The 19,665-nt window shown below is 40.8% G+C and overlaps 1 protein-coding gene across 1 annotated transcript; it reads right to left on the bottom strand.

Moving 5' to 3' along the window:
• Positions 1-6,915: 6,915 nt before the first annotated feature.
• Hel89B (histone acetyltransferase 1) lies at positions 6,916-19,490 on the bottom strand. The gene is made up of 7 exons (XM_018112956.3): positions 19,369-19,490; positions 13,942-14,033; positions 12,842-13,800; positions 10,062-12,208; positions 7,940-9,993; positions 7,638-7,878; positions 6,916-7,572 (listed from the first exon to the last, which is right to left on the bottom strand). Exons 2-7 carry the CDS (start codon positions 13,950-13,952, stop codon positions 7,129-7,131), a joined length of 5,856 nt encoding a protein of 1,951 aa, XP_017968445.1. The 5' UTR covers positions 13,953-14,033; positions 19,369-19,490; the 3' UTR covers positions 6,916-7,128.
• Between the last annotated feature and the right edge of the window lie 175 nt (positions 19,491-19,665).

The raw sequence follows: 19,665 nt of genomic DNA, 5'->3' as shown, positions 1-19,665 counted from the left end.
AAATTCCTGCGATAACAATATACAACACACCAGCCAAGGAACTGACGGGTATGTTGCAACAGCACATAAAAAAAGAAAATTATAAACTAAATATAATAAATAAAAACATAACGCACATAAACGTATACACTCATGAGGACTTTGCGAACGTTAAAACGCTACTAGTAGCAAGCAAAAAGAATTTTTTTTCCTACACCCCTAATGAACTGAAGCCATATAACGTTTTAATTACAAAATTACCTCATGAGAGCTTCACAGAAGCGGAGGTTAACTCTGCCCTAGAAGAAGCAGTTTCAGAACCAGCTTACAAAAACCCCAAACTTAAGAACCAACTTCTACATAAAGACCCTATTAAACTGTAAAGTCATAATTGAGCCCCTAAAAATAAAAGATAGAACACACCAGTGCCACAACTGTCAAAGATTTGGACACGTTGCTAGCAACTGCAAAATGCCCTTCCGCTCCATAAAATGCACAAAAACCCATAACCCTGGAGACTGTAACATGAAACACAAAAGAACCCCCTAGGCCGAAAGATTAAGCAAGCGTTAATTCTAGACTTCCTTATCCAATTAGCTCAATACTGGTTAACATAAAAATCATTTTTCAAAATGTCAATTCTATTGTGTCTCTACACAAGAGACACGAATTGAACACTTTTTTAAACCAACATAAGCCAGACATAATGCTTATTGCAGAGCACCGTCTCAGCAAAAAGCACTATACAAATTTCAATAACTACCAATTCGTTAGACAAAAGGAACGTGCAACGCACTCAGAACAAGCTCAACGCCCCAATCCCGAGAACTGTGGCTCATCAGTCGCCATTTGCACAAAAAATGGCATGAAATTCGAGACCATCCCGTTTCCACAATTAAAATATATTGAGGCTATGGCTATAAAAATACCCTATAGGAGCACAAACAGAGGCATACAGCACCTAATTGCAGTATCCCTGTATAAACGTCCAAACCACCCACTTCTTATCACTGATCTCAACAAAATAAAAAAAACAATAAGTTTATCGAGTGGGAAGATAGTAATTGGCTGCGACTTAAATGCCAAGCACCCAAGCTGGAACGAACCATACTTCAACCCGACCCACTTAAACACTCACGGGTCCAAACTCCTCAAATGGCTCGAAAGGCAACCCGACCTAATACTCCACCCATCAAATAAACCTATGCTCTACAGACCTCCAAATAGAATCCCGTAACATATGCCATATGATAGACGACTTCTCCTCAGACCATTTTGGGGTTAAATTGAGCATTGAGCTAGCCCGGCAGTGCTTGATGAACAATGACCCCATAATAGTGCGAAATTTCAATAAAAACAATAATAAGCCCAAACTAAACCACTCTGAAATAGATAACAGTATAAATAACCTAAATGCTGTTAATAATAGCTGTTATTGTAGTTTTGTCAGATGACGCTCTGTTATTAGCTTATTGTATTTTACACATAAATGCATACTCTAGCGTTGAAATGAGACTGATTTGTTTTTGCTTTGTTCTTGAATTTATCATCCGCTACTCTGACTCTTCTTTTCTAAAATGCGTTATAACAAGAATCTCATTTTTGGATTTCATTTTAATTACAATTGTTGACAGTAGGTGGTAGCGCTGTCGGCAACGGCGCCGGTTTAATTTGTTTTTGTTATTTTGACAAACATGGCTTGGGTGCGAGCTCAAATCGCGCGGAAAACTCTTTTTTGTAAATTGCAAATTTTGTTATTTTATTTTTCTTTTATATTTTTTAAATATTAAATTTTTTTTTTTATATATAGGAGATATAAAGTTTTGCGGTTTGCCACGCCCCCTTTGGGCAGATATATATCCACCAAAGCTTGTTGGACTTGGGTGGTCAACTCGTGTATACATACCAAATTTCAAGTCTCTAGCATCAATAGTGCCTAAAATATAGCCAAATTTGAAAAATCACTATATCTTCCGATTTGCCACGCCCCTAGTAGGCGTAGACATAAAATTTGTTCATCAGTCATTATAGAATTATAGCATTAGCTCACGTGCGAAATTTCAACGTTCCATCTTTAGAACTTTAGCAGATACAGTTTTATCTGATTTGCCACACCCCCAATGGGCGTAGATATATCCACCATAGCTTTTTGGACTTGGGGGGTTAACGCGGATCTACATACCGAATTTCAACTTTCTAGCTCTTCAACTAACATGATTTCTGGTATATCGGAAAATACATTTTTTGATTTGCCACGCCCCTAGTGAGCGGATAACCGCCATACAGACGCTGAGTGGGAACAGATTTGCTTCACTAGCAAAGCAAGAGGAAGCCACAAAAGAAGACAACATTAAGGAGACAAGCAACTTGCTTGAGACGAACACAAACGTGGACAAAGACTTCCCAGCGCTGGACGCAAAAATGGGAAAACCCTCTAAAAAGGCCAGGAAGCAAAAACAAGCCGAGCCACTCAAAGGAACAGACACCATGGAGGTTGACAATGACAACTCACGTAAGAAAAACTAAAAAATTCCAGCAATAACAATATACAACACACCAGCCAAGGAACTGACGGGTATGTTACAACGATATATAAAAACAAGTAAGATATTCTTATCATTCTGCACTTATTTTATGTACGCACACATTCATACATATGGATCCATATGTATTGTAGATATAAAATCTTGATGAAATTTTCAGGGCGTAATTATTATGTTATGTTATTGGGGCGAAGGGGGCGTGGTATCCAAAATCTGTTGATTGCAAAATGTTTGTATTCATCATATGTACATACACAGTAAATCTGAAGTCTCCATGTCTAATAGTATTCCAATGAGGCTCAAAACACAAAATCAATTTTTCGATTATTCTCGATAAAAAAGTTATCGGATGAGTTATCGAAAAAATAAAGCCAACTCGTACTGCGTATGGTATACACGAGTATGCTCTCTAGCTCTTATATCTTCTGAGATCTCGGCGTTTATACGGACGGACGGACAGACGGACAGGGCTATATCGACTCAGCTCGTCGTGCTGATCAAGAATATACATACTTTATACTTCTGCCTGTTACATATTTACGTGCTCGTTACTGTACATCCACCAAAGCGCCAAAGGCCACTCGCCGCTCCATCCACAACTACCCCCAACAACCACAGGAAACGGCGGTAAGACCCGGCAGCAGGAAACGGCGGTCAAGCAACAGACGGCCTGGAAACGCTAAGGCACGCGCATTCGGCGAATAATGTTCAGAGCTGAGTCTTGCGGCATTCACCGTGTCTGGCAAAGCCCACAGGCCAGGCCTAGAGAACAACGACAGCAGGTCAAACCCAGCTCTGGTGTATAATACTCTGAGCAGGATCGCGCGATGTCTGCCACGCACCGTAACTCGTGACCTGGCAACACCTGTCCACTCCACTGTTCAATAGTCAGTTTACTTTATTTTATTTAGACTATTCCTACCTTCCTGGCAATAAAATCGGCACTCGCTCTATCAAAAAATAAGGAAAACCCCAGTCTACAGCAGGAGGCGACACTTCAAAATCGCGGCAATAATCAACAACGTTTATTATTTTTACGTAACTACGTCTGCTCCCTCCCAGTGTTCGAACACAAGTGACACAGCTTTAGTTGTGCGCGTGGCGATGGGTTCTGTCACTAACAATACAACCAGTGGTGCCAGCTTTTGAACGACAAAATAGGCTAAATTTCTCAAAAATATAAGCTAGAATAGGCTAAAAATTCTAAAAAAAAAAAAAAAAAAAAAAAAAAAAACAGACTTTAAAAAAAAAGCCAAAAACTAAACAATACATAAATATTCATCTATCTAAATCTAATTGTGCATTTATTTTTATCTAATTGACAGTCTGAAGAAGTTGCATATTTATCGCTGCAACTTAATATTAGATTAATATATTTTTCTGACAGTTCGTAATTATGGCAACATTTGCTATGACGGCTCAATCCATATCTGTACAGATGTAAGGAACATTGTTTATATATTTAAATCAAGCAATTAAGTATTTCTTAAACAAACCTTATATGAGTGATTACAATCAATGATTTATTTGTCATGTTATTTCTAACTTTGATAACATTTCTATTGCAAAAATTGAAATTTCATGATACAAGTTGTTTTTGCTAGCATCTTGATATGCCAATATTTCTTACGAAAATTTAACAGTATCATTTGTATTTTAGTATTAATTTATGATATTTCCCATGGTATATAATGGTAAATCTCATGTTAAACCTAAAGACCTACAAAAAAGTTTAGTTTTGTTTCATTAGCTAAATAGGCTGAAACGGCAACACTGAATACAACACAGACACAAGGCACATACAACAAACATTTTCTACGTATTTTCGTATGTGCTCGGCTCACTCTCTATTGGCTCGGGCAGTCAAAATATGCCGACAGTCAGTGCGCTGCTATTTGCTATTTTGTTAATCTAACTCTATCCCTCTCTTTATGTGCGCACAAACAACCATCGGCTCCAGGGCTGTCATTTTAGCCTTTTTACCGTCAGATCTGATTTTTTTGAAGTCACAATTCGTAAACGGCGGGTTACGGAAATTCCGGCTTTAAAAAAATTAATTTAGCTCTATTTTAGAATTAAACTATACCGTAGTAAAGTATAACATAATTAAAAATGCGTTAGCTCCTCATTTTCGCCAAGATCTTAGAATAAAGTTTCAAAGCGCCAAGTTTATTTCGATTTTGCACAAATCAAGTGACAAAGCTTAAATATATATCACTTAATTTTTTAAAACCCTGCTCTCTTTTTAAAAGTTTGATAATTTTCTAATTTTTATATATATTAGTTTAATTTATCTTGAAAGTGGATATTTCTTGTCTATAGTTGAAGGAAACAATTTTAAACTAATGAATAATCATAAATGAATTTAATTGAGAAAATAGTGTTCTATACTTTGGCTTAATTTTCTTGAATCAGCTTTTTTTTTTGCGCCAATCTGGCTATATTTGCTCAAAAAATTATGACAGCACTGCACGACAGTCAATGCGCTGCTATTTGCTATTTCGTTACTCTATCTCTCTCCCTTTCCCCTTATGAGTGAAGAGTATAACCACTAATCAGACAACACATAGACCGGACCATCTCGGTCGAGCGCATGAAGAGAAATGATTTTGTGTTTCCATATTTTCGTAGCATAAGCCTAAAAAGGCGCCGAGCAAATACGAATGGTCTGGGAACCGATGCTCGAAAATAAGTATGCAAAACGCCTTGCACTACGTGTCCGGTCTATGTGTTGTCTGGTTAGTGGTATAACGCAATTTTAACAGTGTTTGCCAACGCATAGTATTAGCTATTTAATGAATATTTGTGGGAAGGGTGTAGAAGCGTCGATTCCCATTAAGAATATGATTTGGCAACGGGCATGCATGCACACACTTGCAGTCCCTTGCTACATGTGTGAGTATTTGGTGCTTAGGTGCCTTTGTGCGTAACTCTTGCTGCCTGTACATTCATACGTGTTTATGTATTTTTTTTTTTGTATTTCTATTATTTTTATAACATCCAAGGGATGCTCTAAAGTGATCCATTTGACTTGTATATGTACATATGTACATATGTACATATGTATGTACATATGCACATATGTATGTATTTAAAAGGGTAAATTAATTAAAATAAAATATTTGTTGCAGGCAAGCCGACGATCATTAATTAAATGTGAGCGCGATTCAGCAATGCGAAACTAAAACCGTTCACACAATTCTACGTTGTGGTAGGCACACTTAAATGCCTAGGTCTTATGTGTACACACATGCAAATGTTCAGGCATACAAATGATTTAGTAAGTGATACCCCAAATTAGTGAGCCTCGCGTCCCATGGTGTTGCCGGTGTTGCCGGCTTTCCTTATTTTCTGCAAGATCTGGCTTATTTCTAAATGCGTTTGCGGAAAAAAATTGTGAGTTGCCGATAGCGGAAAGTCTTATTTAAGAATCGAAACAGCTTTATGTTTTTTAATATCTAATTTTAGTTATCAAAATAAAGTTTCTCAATTACCGATTGATAGACACACTAACAGTCTGGTAATTATTAAAGTCTTACATCACTAATTCTGCAAAACTTCCATCCCTATAATATAGTGGTGAAATAGATTGGCAGTTGCGATTCGAATACATCCGTTACCTTGATCGCCGAAGTGGAAAGGGTCTTTAGTAAGTAAATTTTATAGTATAAACTTTGAATACGTTAACCTTAAGGTAACCATAACGCTTAAAAAGTTACAGTCTTATTTTAACAGAAACTAATATTTTTAAATTTTTACATGCGGATGGGATCGATTGATTATAAAGTTTCTCTGAACTGCTTCAAATCGATAGAAACCAAGGAACATTTAAATAATGAGCCCTATTAGTCTGTCAATTATCCTATGACAGATTTATTATTATTATAAACATTAAAATGAATCTGAGAATAGAGGCATTTAGACATTAGACGTATGGACCTACGCATTGCAGCTCTGTTGAACAGTCAGAAATTCAAATATTGAAATTCATCAGCGCTATTAGTCAAAAACTTAGAACAATCAAGGAACATCTGTTTCCTTGGTATATGACAAACTTTGACATCTATAAAGACTAAAAACATCCTCTTATCAAAGAGGGAATGAGAGGGAGAGACAGAGAAAGAGCGCAGACAGATATTCAAATAGGTTGACATGACCATTGCAATGGTTTAGCTTTAGGACTCCTCGACAACACAAATAACAGCCAACGGCGGTTAAAACTATTTATCGTTCTGGAATTGTCAAATAGAGAGTAGATTTAGTTATTAATATGTAAATATATGGATTTATATCACTAGAGTTCAAACCATCCGGTTATTGTTAGTTATTGCTAATACATTTGTTTATTGTTTAATATAGACAGATTGCAAATAAAAAAGAAAACAAAATTAGATTTAATTTCAGCTCGAAATGTTTTTATTATATGTTTCAGTGCTTTTCTTTTTCAAGTTTCAACCACTACAGGAACAGAGAAAAACATTTAAAAAATATCCAAAGTGCTCATAAAATTAAAATAAGAGCTTGACTCATCTTTAACGAAGTTTGAATGTAATTTGTGAGAGTGTACGTTTGATTGCCAAGTCTGGGAAGGAAATATGTGGCGGATCTACTTCTTTAAAGCCTGAACAAAGTTGCCCATGTCGTATTCTTCCTCATACTGGTGCTCGGACCACAGCTCCGGAAGGTTCTCAATGATAGTATTCATAGACATGCCACCACTGCCTCCAGCGGCTGTTGCAGCAGTTCCGCTGTTACTGGCCTTGTTATTATCACCATTGAACAGATCAAAGATCTGTGAGGTGCCCATGGTCTGAAGCGAAGCATTGTCGGCACTGACGACCGTATTAGCGGTTAGGATCTTAAACTTTTGCAGGCTCATAATTTTCTCTTCGAGCGAGTTGCGTGTAATTAGGCGATACACGTTGACCACTTTCTTTTGCCCAATGCGATGCGCCCGATCCATAGCCTGCAGATCCTTCATGGGATTCCAGTCATGCTCCACAAAAATGACAGTATCAGCACCAGTCAGATTCAGACCCAAGCCACCAACCTGAATACGAAAAGCAACACATTGGGTTTAATTCTGGGGCTGGCAAAAATTATGATTGGACTTACCAAAGTGGTCAGCAGCAGCACATCGATGCTGGGATCACTGTTGAAGTTGTTCACAATATCCTGGCGCAAGGATGCTGGCACGCTACCGTCCAGTCGCAGATATGTTACGCTGGGTAAATGCTTGCGCAACAAATCGTGTTCCACGATATCCAGCATGGCCTTCAACTGGCAGAAGATGAGTGCCCGGTGCTGACTGACTGACTCCGTTTGGACACCAATGCCGCAATCCAAAAGTAATTGCCTGCCAAGGTAAGGATTAAGGGATTAGCATGAATCAATGACTTAGATCTTAGACCACTTACTTCAAGGCTGGCAGCTTAGCCGAATGTTCGATGTCATCCAGTGTGCTATTGTTAAGTGCGAGCTGGGCGACGACATTGCTGCGCTCATCGCCGGATTGGCGCAACACTAGTTTGGGGTGATTGCAAACGTTTTGCAAATACCGTAGGGCTTGGAATATGTGTGTTTTGGTACCGAGATTCTCCGTATCGTCCAACTTATCCAAACAGTCTTTCAAATGTTTATTGCTAAAGTCTTCGTACAGGCGCAGCTGCAACGGACTCAGTTCGCACAGCAGATCCTGGGTGATTTTAGGCGGCAGGTCCTTCAGCACATCTTCTTTAACACGGCGTAGCAGGAATGGTAACACCTGGCGATGCAATGCCTCCATGGCCAGCACGCCAGCTTCCTGCTCCTTGGCCGAGCTTTTGCCATCGCGTGAGGCCAATATGGGCCGAGAGTACCGTTGTATAAACTGTTTCTCAGTACCCAGAAAGCCAGGCATTAGGAAATCAAACAGCGACCACAACTCCAGCACATTGTTCTGAATGGGCGTGCCAGACAAGATTAACCTATGGTTCGCCTTTATCTGTTTTATGGCTTTGGAGCTCTTCGTCTTTCCATTTTTTATGATGTGCCCCTCGTCCAGCACACAGTAGTTGAAGTGGATGCCACTGAAGTAGTCAATGTCCTTCCGAATGGTGTCGTACGAAGCGACCACCAGGTTGCAGCTAGTGCCAATTTGGCTCCGCAGTTTCTCGCGTCCAATGGGAAAGCCGAAGTAATGCAATGGCCGCAAAACTGGCGACTGGGCCAGAAACTTTTCCACCTCGTACACCCAGTGGCCTGTGAGTGTTGGTGGGCAGATGACTAGGCTGGGAAGTGGCGCCAGCTTGGCCTCCTGGCGCTGCACATGGTCACCGGCTAATATGCAGATGGTCTGGAGGGTCTTGCCCAGGCCCATATCGTCGCAGAGTATGCCGTGCAGATTGTACTTATTGAGGAACCACAACCAGTTGACGCCTGCCTGCTGATAGCCGCGCAGCTCCACACTGAGCGTCACCGGCACACGATAGTCGGGTATAGTCTTTGGCGCGAACAGATAGTCGAGGAACTCACGATCTCGCGTCTTGCGCTCTAGCAGCGGCTCGCTTTTGATCTGTGTTGCTGTCTTCCCGCTCTCATTGCTGTCCAATGGCATCAGTTGGATTAGGGTGGCAAAGGAGTGGGTGGCCAGCAAGCGGACCGATTCATCCGCATCACTCATAGCACCAAGCAGTGGCACCACTAGCAGAACTATATATGGCACTACGCGGATTTGCAGTCGGTTGACTATCCGCTCAATAGCCTCCACAGCGCCCTGTCGCTCAATCGGCTGCTCTATCTTGAGTAGCAGCCCCAGCAGCTCCGTCACCACGAATTGCATGGTGCGGCATGGATCGATCTCAGCCAAGATGGCGATGCACCGAGCAGCCATGTGACGCAATACCTTCAACGGATGCCGCACAATGAAGCCGAGATGTGGCAGAAGCGCAAACAGCTGCTCATGCAGCGCAACGTGCAAATGCGGCGCAGCCGTTTCGATAAGCTGCAGTGAGCTGATTAATTCGTTGCATGACGTCAGTTCCGGGAGCGTGCTAGCTAGCGTCTGCGCATTCGTGCTGGCCACGAATTGCTCCAGCTTGCCGAACATCAACTGCTGAAATATGGGCACCTTGTCCACAATGCGCTCCCCGAATGTGCTGCAAAGCTTGGCTATGGCGCAGGCGGCTCCCAATCGCTGAATTCGACACTGTCGCGCCTCGGCCTCTTTGGCCTGCCGGGTACTGAAATCACAACTGGCCGCAGCCGCCGCCGCCGCAGCCAATACTTCACTGGCCGGCGGCCTGCCCGGTCCCCTCGGCGTTGTTGCCAGGGTCGTGGCGCCCGTTCGAGTGCCCGCGCTGCTGCCGCTGCTGGGCGCACTGGTCGCAGCCTGTTGCTGCTTAAGCGTAAGTATTCCGTAATAGTCGCAATTGTCGTTCTCACTAACGCTGGTAGTCGGCCGTGTCTCCAACAACGTGTGCAACGGCACAGCCTAAATACAGGACATATGTTAGTTATATTATGGGGGTACTTGAGGATACCAAAGTTGATTGCACTTACTAGTTTGGGGGTATACTCCGCATCGCTGCGCAGCAGCGTACAGAGATTGTTCATGATTTTGCTATTGGGACTAGGATTTCGGTCACAAACTTGGTCCATGAGGTGCACCAAGAATTCGGCTGATAGTTGCTGCAAGGGAACGCATTGCTCTCGCTTGATCGACTCCATCAATGGCTTGACAACGGGATTTAGCTTGTCAGGAAGACAATGCAGCGCACAGATGGCACTGGCCAATGCCGCCTGAGCGCTGACGTGATAGGCGCCCTGTTCGCTGGTCGTCTGCTGATAGGAGGTCTGCAGGCTGCGCTTTCGTTCCAGCAGCATGTCCAGCACCTTTGGTTTGAGCGTATAGCTGCGCAGATTGTCACTCAGCGTGTTGGCCACCGCTTCGATCTGATCGAGCGTGAGAATCTTGGCATTATTGAAGTCGTTGATTGGTATTTTGTTCTGCTTCAGTGTCGCTATAAAGTCCTGTGCCTCCTGCAGCAGTCGTGTTAGCGACATGGCTACTTCGTCATAGTAAAAATACTCTGACACACATTGATGCAGCTTTTCCTGCAGATTTGGTGGTCCAGGTCGCACAGGCTCATCCTCCAGTGCCCAGAAGGCAATTATCAAACCGCACACAATGCGCTGCACCGCCGAGTGCGCATTTAAATGGCCCAGCAACACTTTGGTATAGCACTCCGTAGGACTCTCCACCTGTGGGGTATAAAGCACGCCTGGCGCCGGCTGCACCAGGTAGTGCGAGAGAGCGCCCAGAGCTCGCGATGCTGTGATACGCGCGCGCATGAAGTTCGCTTCCCGAACCTCTAGTGGTGTCGCCTCACTGCCGCCCAAATACAACTTCTGCATGGCATTTGTATGAGCCAAGGCAACTCCGCCCAAATCGTCGCCCATTCGAGGGGTGCGACGCCGCGTGCTGGCTCCCGACACAGAAGCAGTATCGCCAACAGCTCTGATGATAACGGCCGAGTCAAAGGCCAGACGTGGTGGCTGCATGGCTAGGCATATCCAGGACGAGACGTGCGGGCAGGCTGCGTGCAGCAGCGCACCCAAATCCGCATGCTTGATAAGATTTGACCAGACCTGATACGCCAAACTCTGTATGTCTTCCTGCGGCTCAACTAAAATACGCTGGTAAATGTGACGCAGGCTTTGCTGAAGCAATTGCCAGTTCCAGTCCACGACGCCAAAGTTGAGTTTCAGCACCTTTAGCTGACCATTGGTGCTGTCGGCTCCCTTATCTGGCTCCAGCTTGACATCAGAGGGTGTTTGTTTAGGCTCAGCCTCGCCGCCACTCGTTAGTGTGAGCAGTGTCTTCAGTGTCGAGCGACGCACCGAGCTGGTGCTGTGGGACAGGAACGGAAATAGGCGTGGCACCAAGCTGCCCATGGGTTCCATTTCGATCCAGCTAGCTGCCCGTGGCAAACATAGTATAGCTGCCAACAGACCCATGAAGCTGTTGCAGGCCGACGTCAGTTCATCCTGATCGAGCAGCAAGTCCCACAGCATCTTCACAATGGCCGACACTTGTTTGGCATTCAACAGCTTTGGCAGCCACACGGCCACTGGGATTAGCGTCGCAGCCGCTACCGCGCCCACATCATCAACGGCATCCAGTAGACCCGATAGTATGTCCGATATTGACTTGGGCAGGTGAATGGACAACAGTTCCTCGCGTACGACAAACACATACTTAAGGCCCAGCAGGCCGCCATGGCGGACTTCCCACTCGTTCTTGTGGCGTATCAGCTGCAGCAGAATGTCCACAATGCGGTGAACCTTGGGCTCATCGATTGCCTTGACCAGGGTGCCCAGCACTTGCGCACATGTCTCACGCACCGGAGCCACCACCTGGTCAGACACAAAGTCTCCGAATCGATCAAGGCATAGCACGCACAGCAGCCGAATTGCAGCATCCTCCAGCCATCGACCGTGCGCCTCGTGCATCTGCTCCGGGCTCTGCTGCACGCATTTGCCTGCTCCCTTGCCGTGCAGATTGATGAGTTGGCGCAGCGCAGTGGCCGCCCCATGGCGAACCTCCCATTTGGCGTGAAAGAGATCAATAAAGAGCCGCGCACAAAAGTTCTCCAAGGGCCATGAGACCGCATCAACCCAGTTGCCCGTCGCATCTGGCACAGCGGCTGTAAGAATAAAAATATATATAATTAAAAGTTTTAATTAAAGGAAGCGGAGGAAAATGAGAGTGAGGGAATATGAGTCAGTCGTGTGGTGCATCCCAGTCTAATTTATTTAAAAAAAAAAGTAATTTAATTAGGCAATTAAATCAAAGGAAGATTGAGAATAAACAAGAGCGAAATGTGAATTGCTGTAGAGGCAATATGACATCATGCATATATGCCAGATATTCCATCTGATGGGTATCAAACGATTCCTAAAATATTGCGAAATCAATCGAGTATATCGACAATTGGGATATAAAGGGATGAAGTATGTACAGGAAATTGATATACTTTTATAAATTGATAAACAATTGATAAAATTTAACAAGCAGCGAAGACAAATCCTAAGATATTGGTGTTAAATTTAATTCAAAACATAATTGAAGAATATTGGTTACAAGTCAAAGAAGCAGCTTGATGGATATCTATAAAAATGAAGGTCAAATCAGCTTGTTACGATATTTAATGGACACTTTAGTGCACTCAACTCATTTAGCAAAAAAAAAAAGAAGAAATATTTCATCACAAGTGGCTAAAAATACAATTTGACGTCACTTGAGCAAATATTGTGGTTTGGGACTGCTGCCCACGTACCATTTAAGCTGTAGAAAATCTCGTGTCTGTCGCTTGATTTCAGTTTTTTCTTCTCTGGCTCATCGCCTGTGACTGTGGCACCGTTGCTGTTGCTGTTGTTGTTGCTGCAGCTGCTGCCGCTGCTGCAGTTGCTGCCGGCGCCAATGCCGGCTGTTGAATTGCGGCGACTGCAAGTAGGCGTGACTACGGAGGCGGAATTGGCGGTGCTTTGACGCGCTTTGCGCTTGGCACGATTCATCTCACGGCAACTGAGCCGCTGGCCCGACGCACTGACAGCACCTCCTCCTCCTCCATTGGCTTGCTTGATATTCAGTATGTGCTCCACAGGCAGCTTCTCGGCATTCACATTGTAGCTGGTGCCAGAGCGCGCCAATGCCACATCCTCGTCGGTGATCATGTCAGTCAGATTGACGCCCAGCTTGGCGGCAGTGGTGAGGCCCAGTTTGTCGTTGAGCAGGGCACGCTGGCGACTCAGTCGGACGCCCTCGCTCTGATCTTCGGCGGCGCCCCCACTGGCAGGCTGCTCCTCCTGCACATCGAATTCATTCCCCTCAGAGCCGATCAGTCGGGCGCCTTTCTGTAAAATCTGCTGCAAATCGAACTCATCAAAGCTGAGCAATCGCTCGCTGCATGGCGTCGTCGTAGTCGACGAAGAGGCATTCGATTGACAGCTGTCCTCTTCGGCCGCATCGCTGGCCGAGCGCTCTTTCTTCAATTTAATGGCGCTCAGCTGCAGCTCCGGCTGCCATTGCGGCACCTGCTTCAGTATCGCCTCCACTGACTGCGCGGCGGCAATGCGTGTCTCCCACGAGGCACTGTGCAGATATCCCACTAGCCGGTTCAGCAGCGTGTGCAGCTCATGTGGATATAGTTTTTGCACCTCGCCAATTTCCTTGGCAGCCGCATGGCGCGTGGCTGCCGTGGAGCCCGACTCGAGTAGTATGAAAAGGCGATCGAGTCTGCAAAAGAGAGAGAGAGAGATGCATGGATGGGTTTAGTGGAAATTTGTTTAAGCTGTATTTCTTATAAACAAACGGTTTTTCGTATTATTTTTATGTTTAGCTTATTTCTATTTATATTAATATTTAACAATTACTTACCGGGATGTCATTCTCCAATTGAGATTTGTGATTCGTGTCGGTTGCTTAAATAATCAGACTCCGAACTGCTCTAATTACTATATGTAACTAATCTGCAAAACAACAAATATAAGAGATCATTAGTTTCTTGGCACTGAATTGGCATGAATAAGAGCTATAGTATCGTTATCTATTTTGGTTTGATTAATTAATGCATAATTAATTGAAAAGTGAAATTATTTTAGCTGCAAATATCTTCAATACAGTCTGAACCCTTTCAGAATTGGTGACCAATTGCTAATCTCTGAAGCCATCATCATTACTATTCACTGGTAGAAATAACATTTTTTATATTTCAGTTATATCTGTTATCAATCTCAGCCATCGACTGTGCATGTTTATGACTCTAGATAACGTGCAAATGTCTATTTATACATATATGGAATAGATCTGCATATAATGTTGCATGTTACCAGAGTATTTACATAAATACGTTCTTACTCACGTATTTGGGCGTCATAAAGCCATCAAATTACACACGATAACAATTTCATTCCTATATTTATATGTACAAAACACTTACACACTAAAGCTCATATTTATTACATTGGGACTGATTGGGGACCAGCACAAAAAAAGGCATTCAGCCGTAGGTAGAATTTGCCTAGGGCCAGCAAATGAATTTTCAACTAGAAAACTATTAGAGAACTGGGTCAGTTAGGAGCCCTGCCCATACTAATACTTGGAATTTCGACTCGGCAACAAAGAATAAAAAATTTATACGAAATCGCGAGCCTCGTATGATTTGTGTTTATCAAAAACAAATCTGTTTGTTTCTTTGAATTTACTTCTCTTTCTTTTTGTATAAGGAAGCTAAACGCTATTGCAACCTTGAATATTAATCAAGTATTTATATAACAATATGCTTGTACGTTTCACGAGTCTGTATGTATGAATTAGTGTGTGTGATTGTTTCGTTGTTTGTTGTGTTTCGTATTTTTATAGCAAGCGCGTTGAAATCGAATCACATTATTACGATTTTTTGGCTGCATACACAGTGAGTTTATTTATTTATTATTTTTTTTTAGTTTTTATTTTGTTTTAGTTTTTGTTTTTGGGTTGCGCTTGCGAACACGCAACGAGCAAGTAAACAAACGAGCGCCAACTAGAAGTCGACTGGGGGAATGAACATATCTAGCGGAATGAGCATATAAATTATATATATATATATATATATTGGGGGTGTATTGGATTGGATTGGAGTGGAGTGTGGTGTGCTTACTAAGCTGTAATCGGCAATGACATAACGGGGCTGTTTACAGAGCACAGATGTGCACAAATTGATATATCACAGCTATGCACTGTTTCGTAATGCAATTTAAATTTGTAAATCGTTCCGTCAAAACTTAACTCATATCGAATGTGAGAAATCAGTTGCTTTGTGTTTAATACATTCCATTTTCGAGATGAATCACTTTGGTGTGTGTCATATATACACGTATACAGTTTAAAATAGTTAGGCTTCTGTTATATACAAAAAAAAAAAAACTAAGTTTTAAGCCCTTTAAATAGCGAAGCTACAGAAAATATATTTATTTGACATCAAACTTAAAAAACAGGTTTCTTATTTTCTTAAAGAATTATATATTATATTGTGCGTTATCTGAAACAAAGACAAATTTAATAATATTATTCTAATATTGAAAATAATATAAACAAAAACTAATATTGCATGTGAGTTACACTTTTAACTGGTGAAGGATAAGAGATATTCATTGAACGTCATCAATGGGACGTGATTATTTAATGACATTTTTTTAATTCATAAAAAATACGTGAAAAAATCGTTAATTTCAAAAGTAATTTGACCAAAAGAAAGACAAAAAACAAATTCGCCTTAGCATGATTTTATTCACAACAATTACCGGCGTGCTTTGATACGAATGCAAATTATTATTAAATTTTTCATAATGCTTTACTTTCTTTGAACTTATCTATTTGACTGTTTTGTATACAAGAAAGATAAGAATTGATAACGAATGATGCTTTAAGCGATTACAATATAATTGTATATAAAATTTTAATAAAAACATAATCAGAAAATAATGTAATTGAAATGGCAAACTGATTGAAGATCAATAAAAAATTGATTTAGCTATAACCATCAAAACAATAAAATCGTTAGATTACATACATTGACATTGCCTGGATAGTTTGATCATGCATTGACAGCAATAATAAACGATTATGTATTTGTTAAATAAATGCAAGTCAACGATCGCAGCGCATTCAAAGTTCATTGAAATTCTAAAAAAAAAAAGAGAATTTCAATTGAACTTCTCTAAAAACAGACCTTGAAATTGTACACAAATTAGATTATCTACAAACATATAGATATCTAATCTATGTTTTATATGTATGTATATAGATAATCTTTTTTATATGTTTAATATATTTGGTGCAAACCATTGCAAATATTTATTCGCGCCTGAAATATTAATAATCGGTTAATTAATTATTGCGCAGTCGTTTACAGTCGACTTCTATGTTCTTACTTCCTGTAATGAACCTTTAGCAATAGTATACATATGTGTATAAACTCATAAATACCGAATTTCGTAGCTTGTTGATAAGCCGTAAAAAAATATATAAATAATGAGCAAATAATGATTAGAAATACAGACAGAAAGAGAGTCAGCGAGCGACAGAATGAGAGCGTTAAAGAGTGATTTAGATAGCGAGAGGGAGAGAGAGAGAGAGAGAGAGAGAGAGAGAGAGTCTGGGAATGAGTGACATTGAGAGGGAGTGAAAAGAGAGAACAGAAATAATATTCTTAATGCATACATGAATGTTTATTCATTCATAAATAAATACATAATATATACATATTTATACAGCTGGGGTCATAAAAATAGTAGTACGGCAGAACACTTAATGCTTTACAACAAAAATGTATTAAGACTTAGTAACTCAATATCGACATCTATATTAATAAAAATATATTAATCTTACTATACATTTTTAAAATATTTAGCTTACACCAACAATTTTTTTACGTCCAATTGCATTACTATCACACCTATTTTTATGAGCCGCAGGTGTTTGATGTCTGAACTCATTTAGCATACAATATCAATGAATTTGAAACACTTAAAATTATGAGGCTATCATTTAAGCCACGTGGATTTTTAATAAGCGTGTGCTAATATGTCTTATAAACACCTCATGCCATGAGTCAGCTAGCTTAAATTTAGATGAGTTATAGATAACTAAACGATAAAATACATCGGACGATAAAAATCCATTTTCGCAAATTTTTCTTACGAGCTTTCAAACAATAAACCTGGCATTATGAAATGTTATATAGCTTTCATTTATTTTTTGTGTGGATATATTTATTATTTATATATTACGTTTGTAAAGCAAATCATACCTTCTATAAATATTTTGATCCATACTTCAGCAGGAATTCATCTGTCTGATAAGTATCAGACATCCAACTATATGGGCTTTGCGTAATGTGAAAGACAAAGTAAACAAAATATAATAGTCTAGATACACTACAGAAATTTTACGCTAATTTTTTATCGGCGTAAATGGATTGTGAGGGATTTCGCAAACAGAAGAAATGAAATAATAAAACAAAAAACCTGAAAAATATCGTTAAAAACCTGAACAGTAAATAAATGTTTAAGAATACTTGTATTTATAGACTAAACAAGTTACCGAAAAGTCGTGTGGTCGATTATATGTTTAGGAATTCTGCACAAATGGAGATACATGTGTGTTTGAATTTTAAAGAGTTCAATATTAGCATACGAGCCACATTTTGCAAATATTAAAACAGCTGTCGTGGGCATTTCATTGAAAATTACACAAAAATCGAATACAAAATTATAAGACAATCTAAATGCATCTATATCTAGCCACATGGCTGTCAATTTTTCTTCTCTTTTCAATTGAATGTATTCAGTTCAAACCTTTCTTGTCTAATTTTCTTATAAATTAGTTTTATGGCTGATTTGTGAAGATTTTAAAGATATATTATTATTCTGCGACTTTACTGATTATCAAACGTATACACCTTTAATGGCAATGCTCAGGTATTTGAGTTAAGTGTTCAAGTTTTCCAATTTATTTATTTACAATTCAACCAATAACTGACCGTTCATACGTACAGACATATCGACAACGATATAATTGAAATAGTTTATGCATCCAAGTGTGAACTAAGTACACAAAAGGCAACAAAAGCTGCGAGTTCATTTAAAATATTCATGTCAAGCGACTAGAAATAAAGTGGCTAAACATATTTGGACCTCATATATATACATACATATATATAACTAGTTCAAGTGCCCTACCCCACTAAGCCTCACAGAAATAAATTTATGCACATATGACGTTTCATTGTACATAGGTACACACGTTTGTATGTATAGAAGGAAAGAGAGAGAGAGAGAGAGAAACTGGGGAGCGGACTGCTTTAGGCGGCAATGTCGATTACGGTAGCAGACCATAAATAAATATAAATGCCGCTTGCTGCTGGGTCTGCGTCAACGTGGACAACGCATGTTGACTGAGAGTACGACGGCAGCCGCGACTGCGACTGCGACTGCGACAGCGACAGCGACAAACGAAGGCACATCAACGTTAGGCATAAGCAATTGCTTGTAGTCAATTGGTGCGCATACGCCGCCCAAAATGTAAGTAAGTGTGTGACTGTGTGTGTGTAAATGCTGGGAGGCGCAGTGGGAAAGAGAGCTAGACAATAATAGCGAAATGCCGAACAACAATTCAAAATGCCAAACAACAAGCACAAAAGCCAAATTAGTATTGGGAAATGGTTGCGGCTAAAAATACAATTGCGAGGACATTTCAAATACTGCAAATAATATAAAATAAAGCCAATAAATTCCACTCCAATATAGGTACATATATAAAACAGGACCCTTAACTTTGCTATTTATTCTATATAACCTCACACACACGTAGCAACAATAGAAAGAACAGATGTAGATAGTTCTGGACGTTTGTAAGTACATATGTATGTATATGCAAAGACATATTATGTATGTATATGTACACATGTTTTTGTGCATGAGCCCACATAAATTGTACTTATAAAATTTCATAAATGGAGCTTATCACAGCTCAACATGCCCTCGTTGCCCCTCTTTCCGCGCGCTGACGAAGCAAAAGTCACAAAGACAGAGCACACACACACACACGCACGCACACAATAAAAATGCAACGGAAGACGCGCAGCGTCAAGGAGAGCGTCGCAGTCGACTCAACGATAAGTATACGAGGGCTGCGTCTCCAAACAGAGTGCTTAATACTAATGTAATTATTTAATATGTTTTTAATTCATATACATAATGCACACTATATTTATGTATGTATACTATCTTGTCCATATTTATTAACACATTACACGGCACTTACCTTTGGCAAATGTTACGATTCGGCTGGTGCTGTCGCGGCGTGCTGAGCTAGCAACTCTGCAGCATACCTATGGCGGCGTCGGAGTCAGCGTCAGCGTCGACGTCGACGTCTGCTGCTACTGCTGTTGCTGGTGCGGCAGCAATGCGACTGCTTGCTGTCACTTCAGCTCATGCGCGTTGCATTTAGCTGATGCATTTTGTCCACTTTTCACCACCAGATAAAGATTTTGTAGAAAATATCGCTTATTTAACTTTTTGTTTATTGTTTTAGATTGTAGAGTTCATTTTTTCGTGCGCA

The sequence above is a fragment of the Drosophila navojoa genome, chromosome 2, assembly GCF_054131105.1.
Source record: "Drosophila navojoa isolate 15081-1374.11 chromosome 2, UAZ_NAV_1.0, whole genome shotgun sequence".
Taxonomy (NCBI): Eukaryota; Metazoa; Arthropoda; class Insecta; order Diptera; family Drosophilidae; genus Drosophila; species Drosophila navojoa.
Note: the sequence above shows the minus strand (reverse complement) of the source record. Positions and strands in the feature narration are given on the sequence as shown.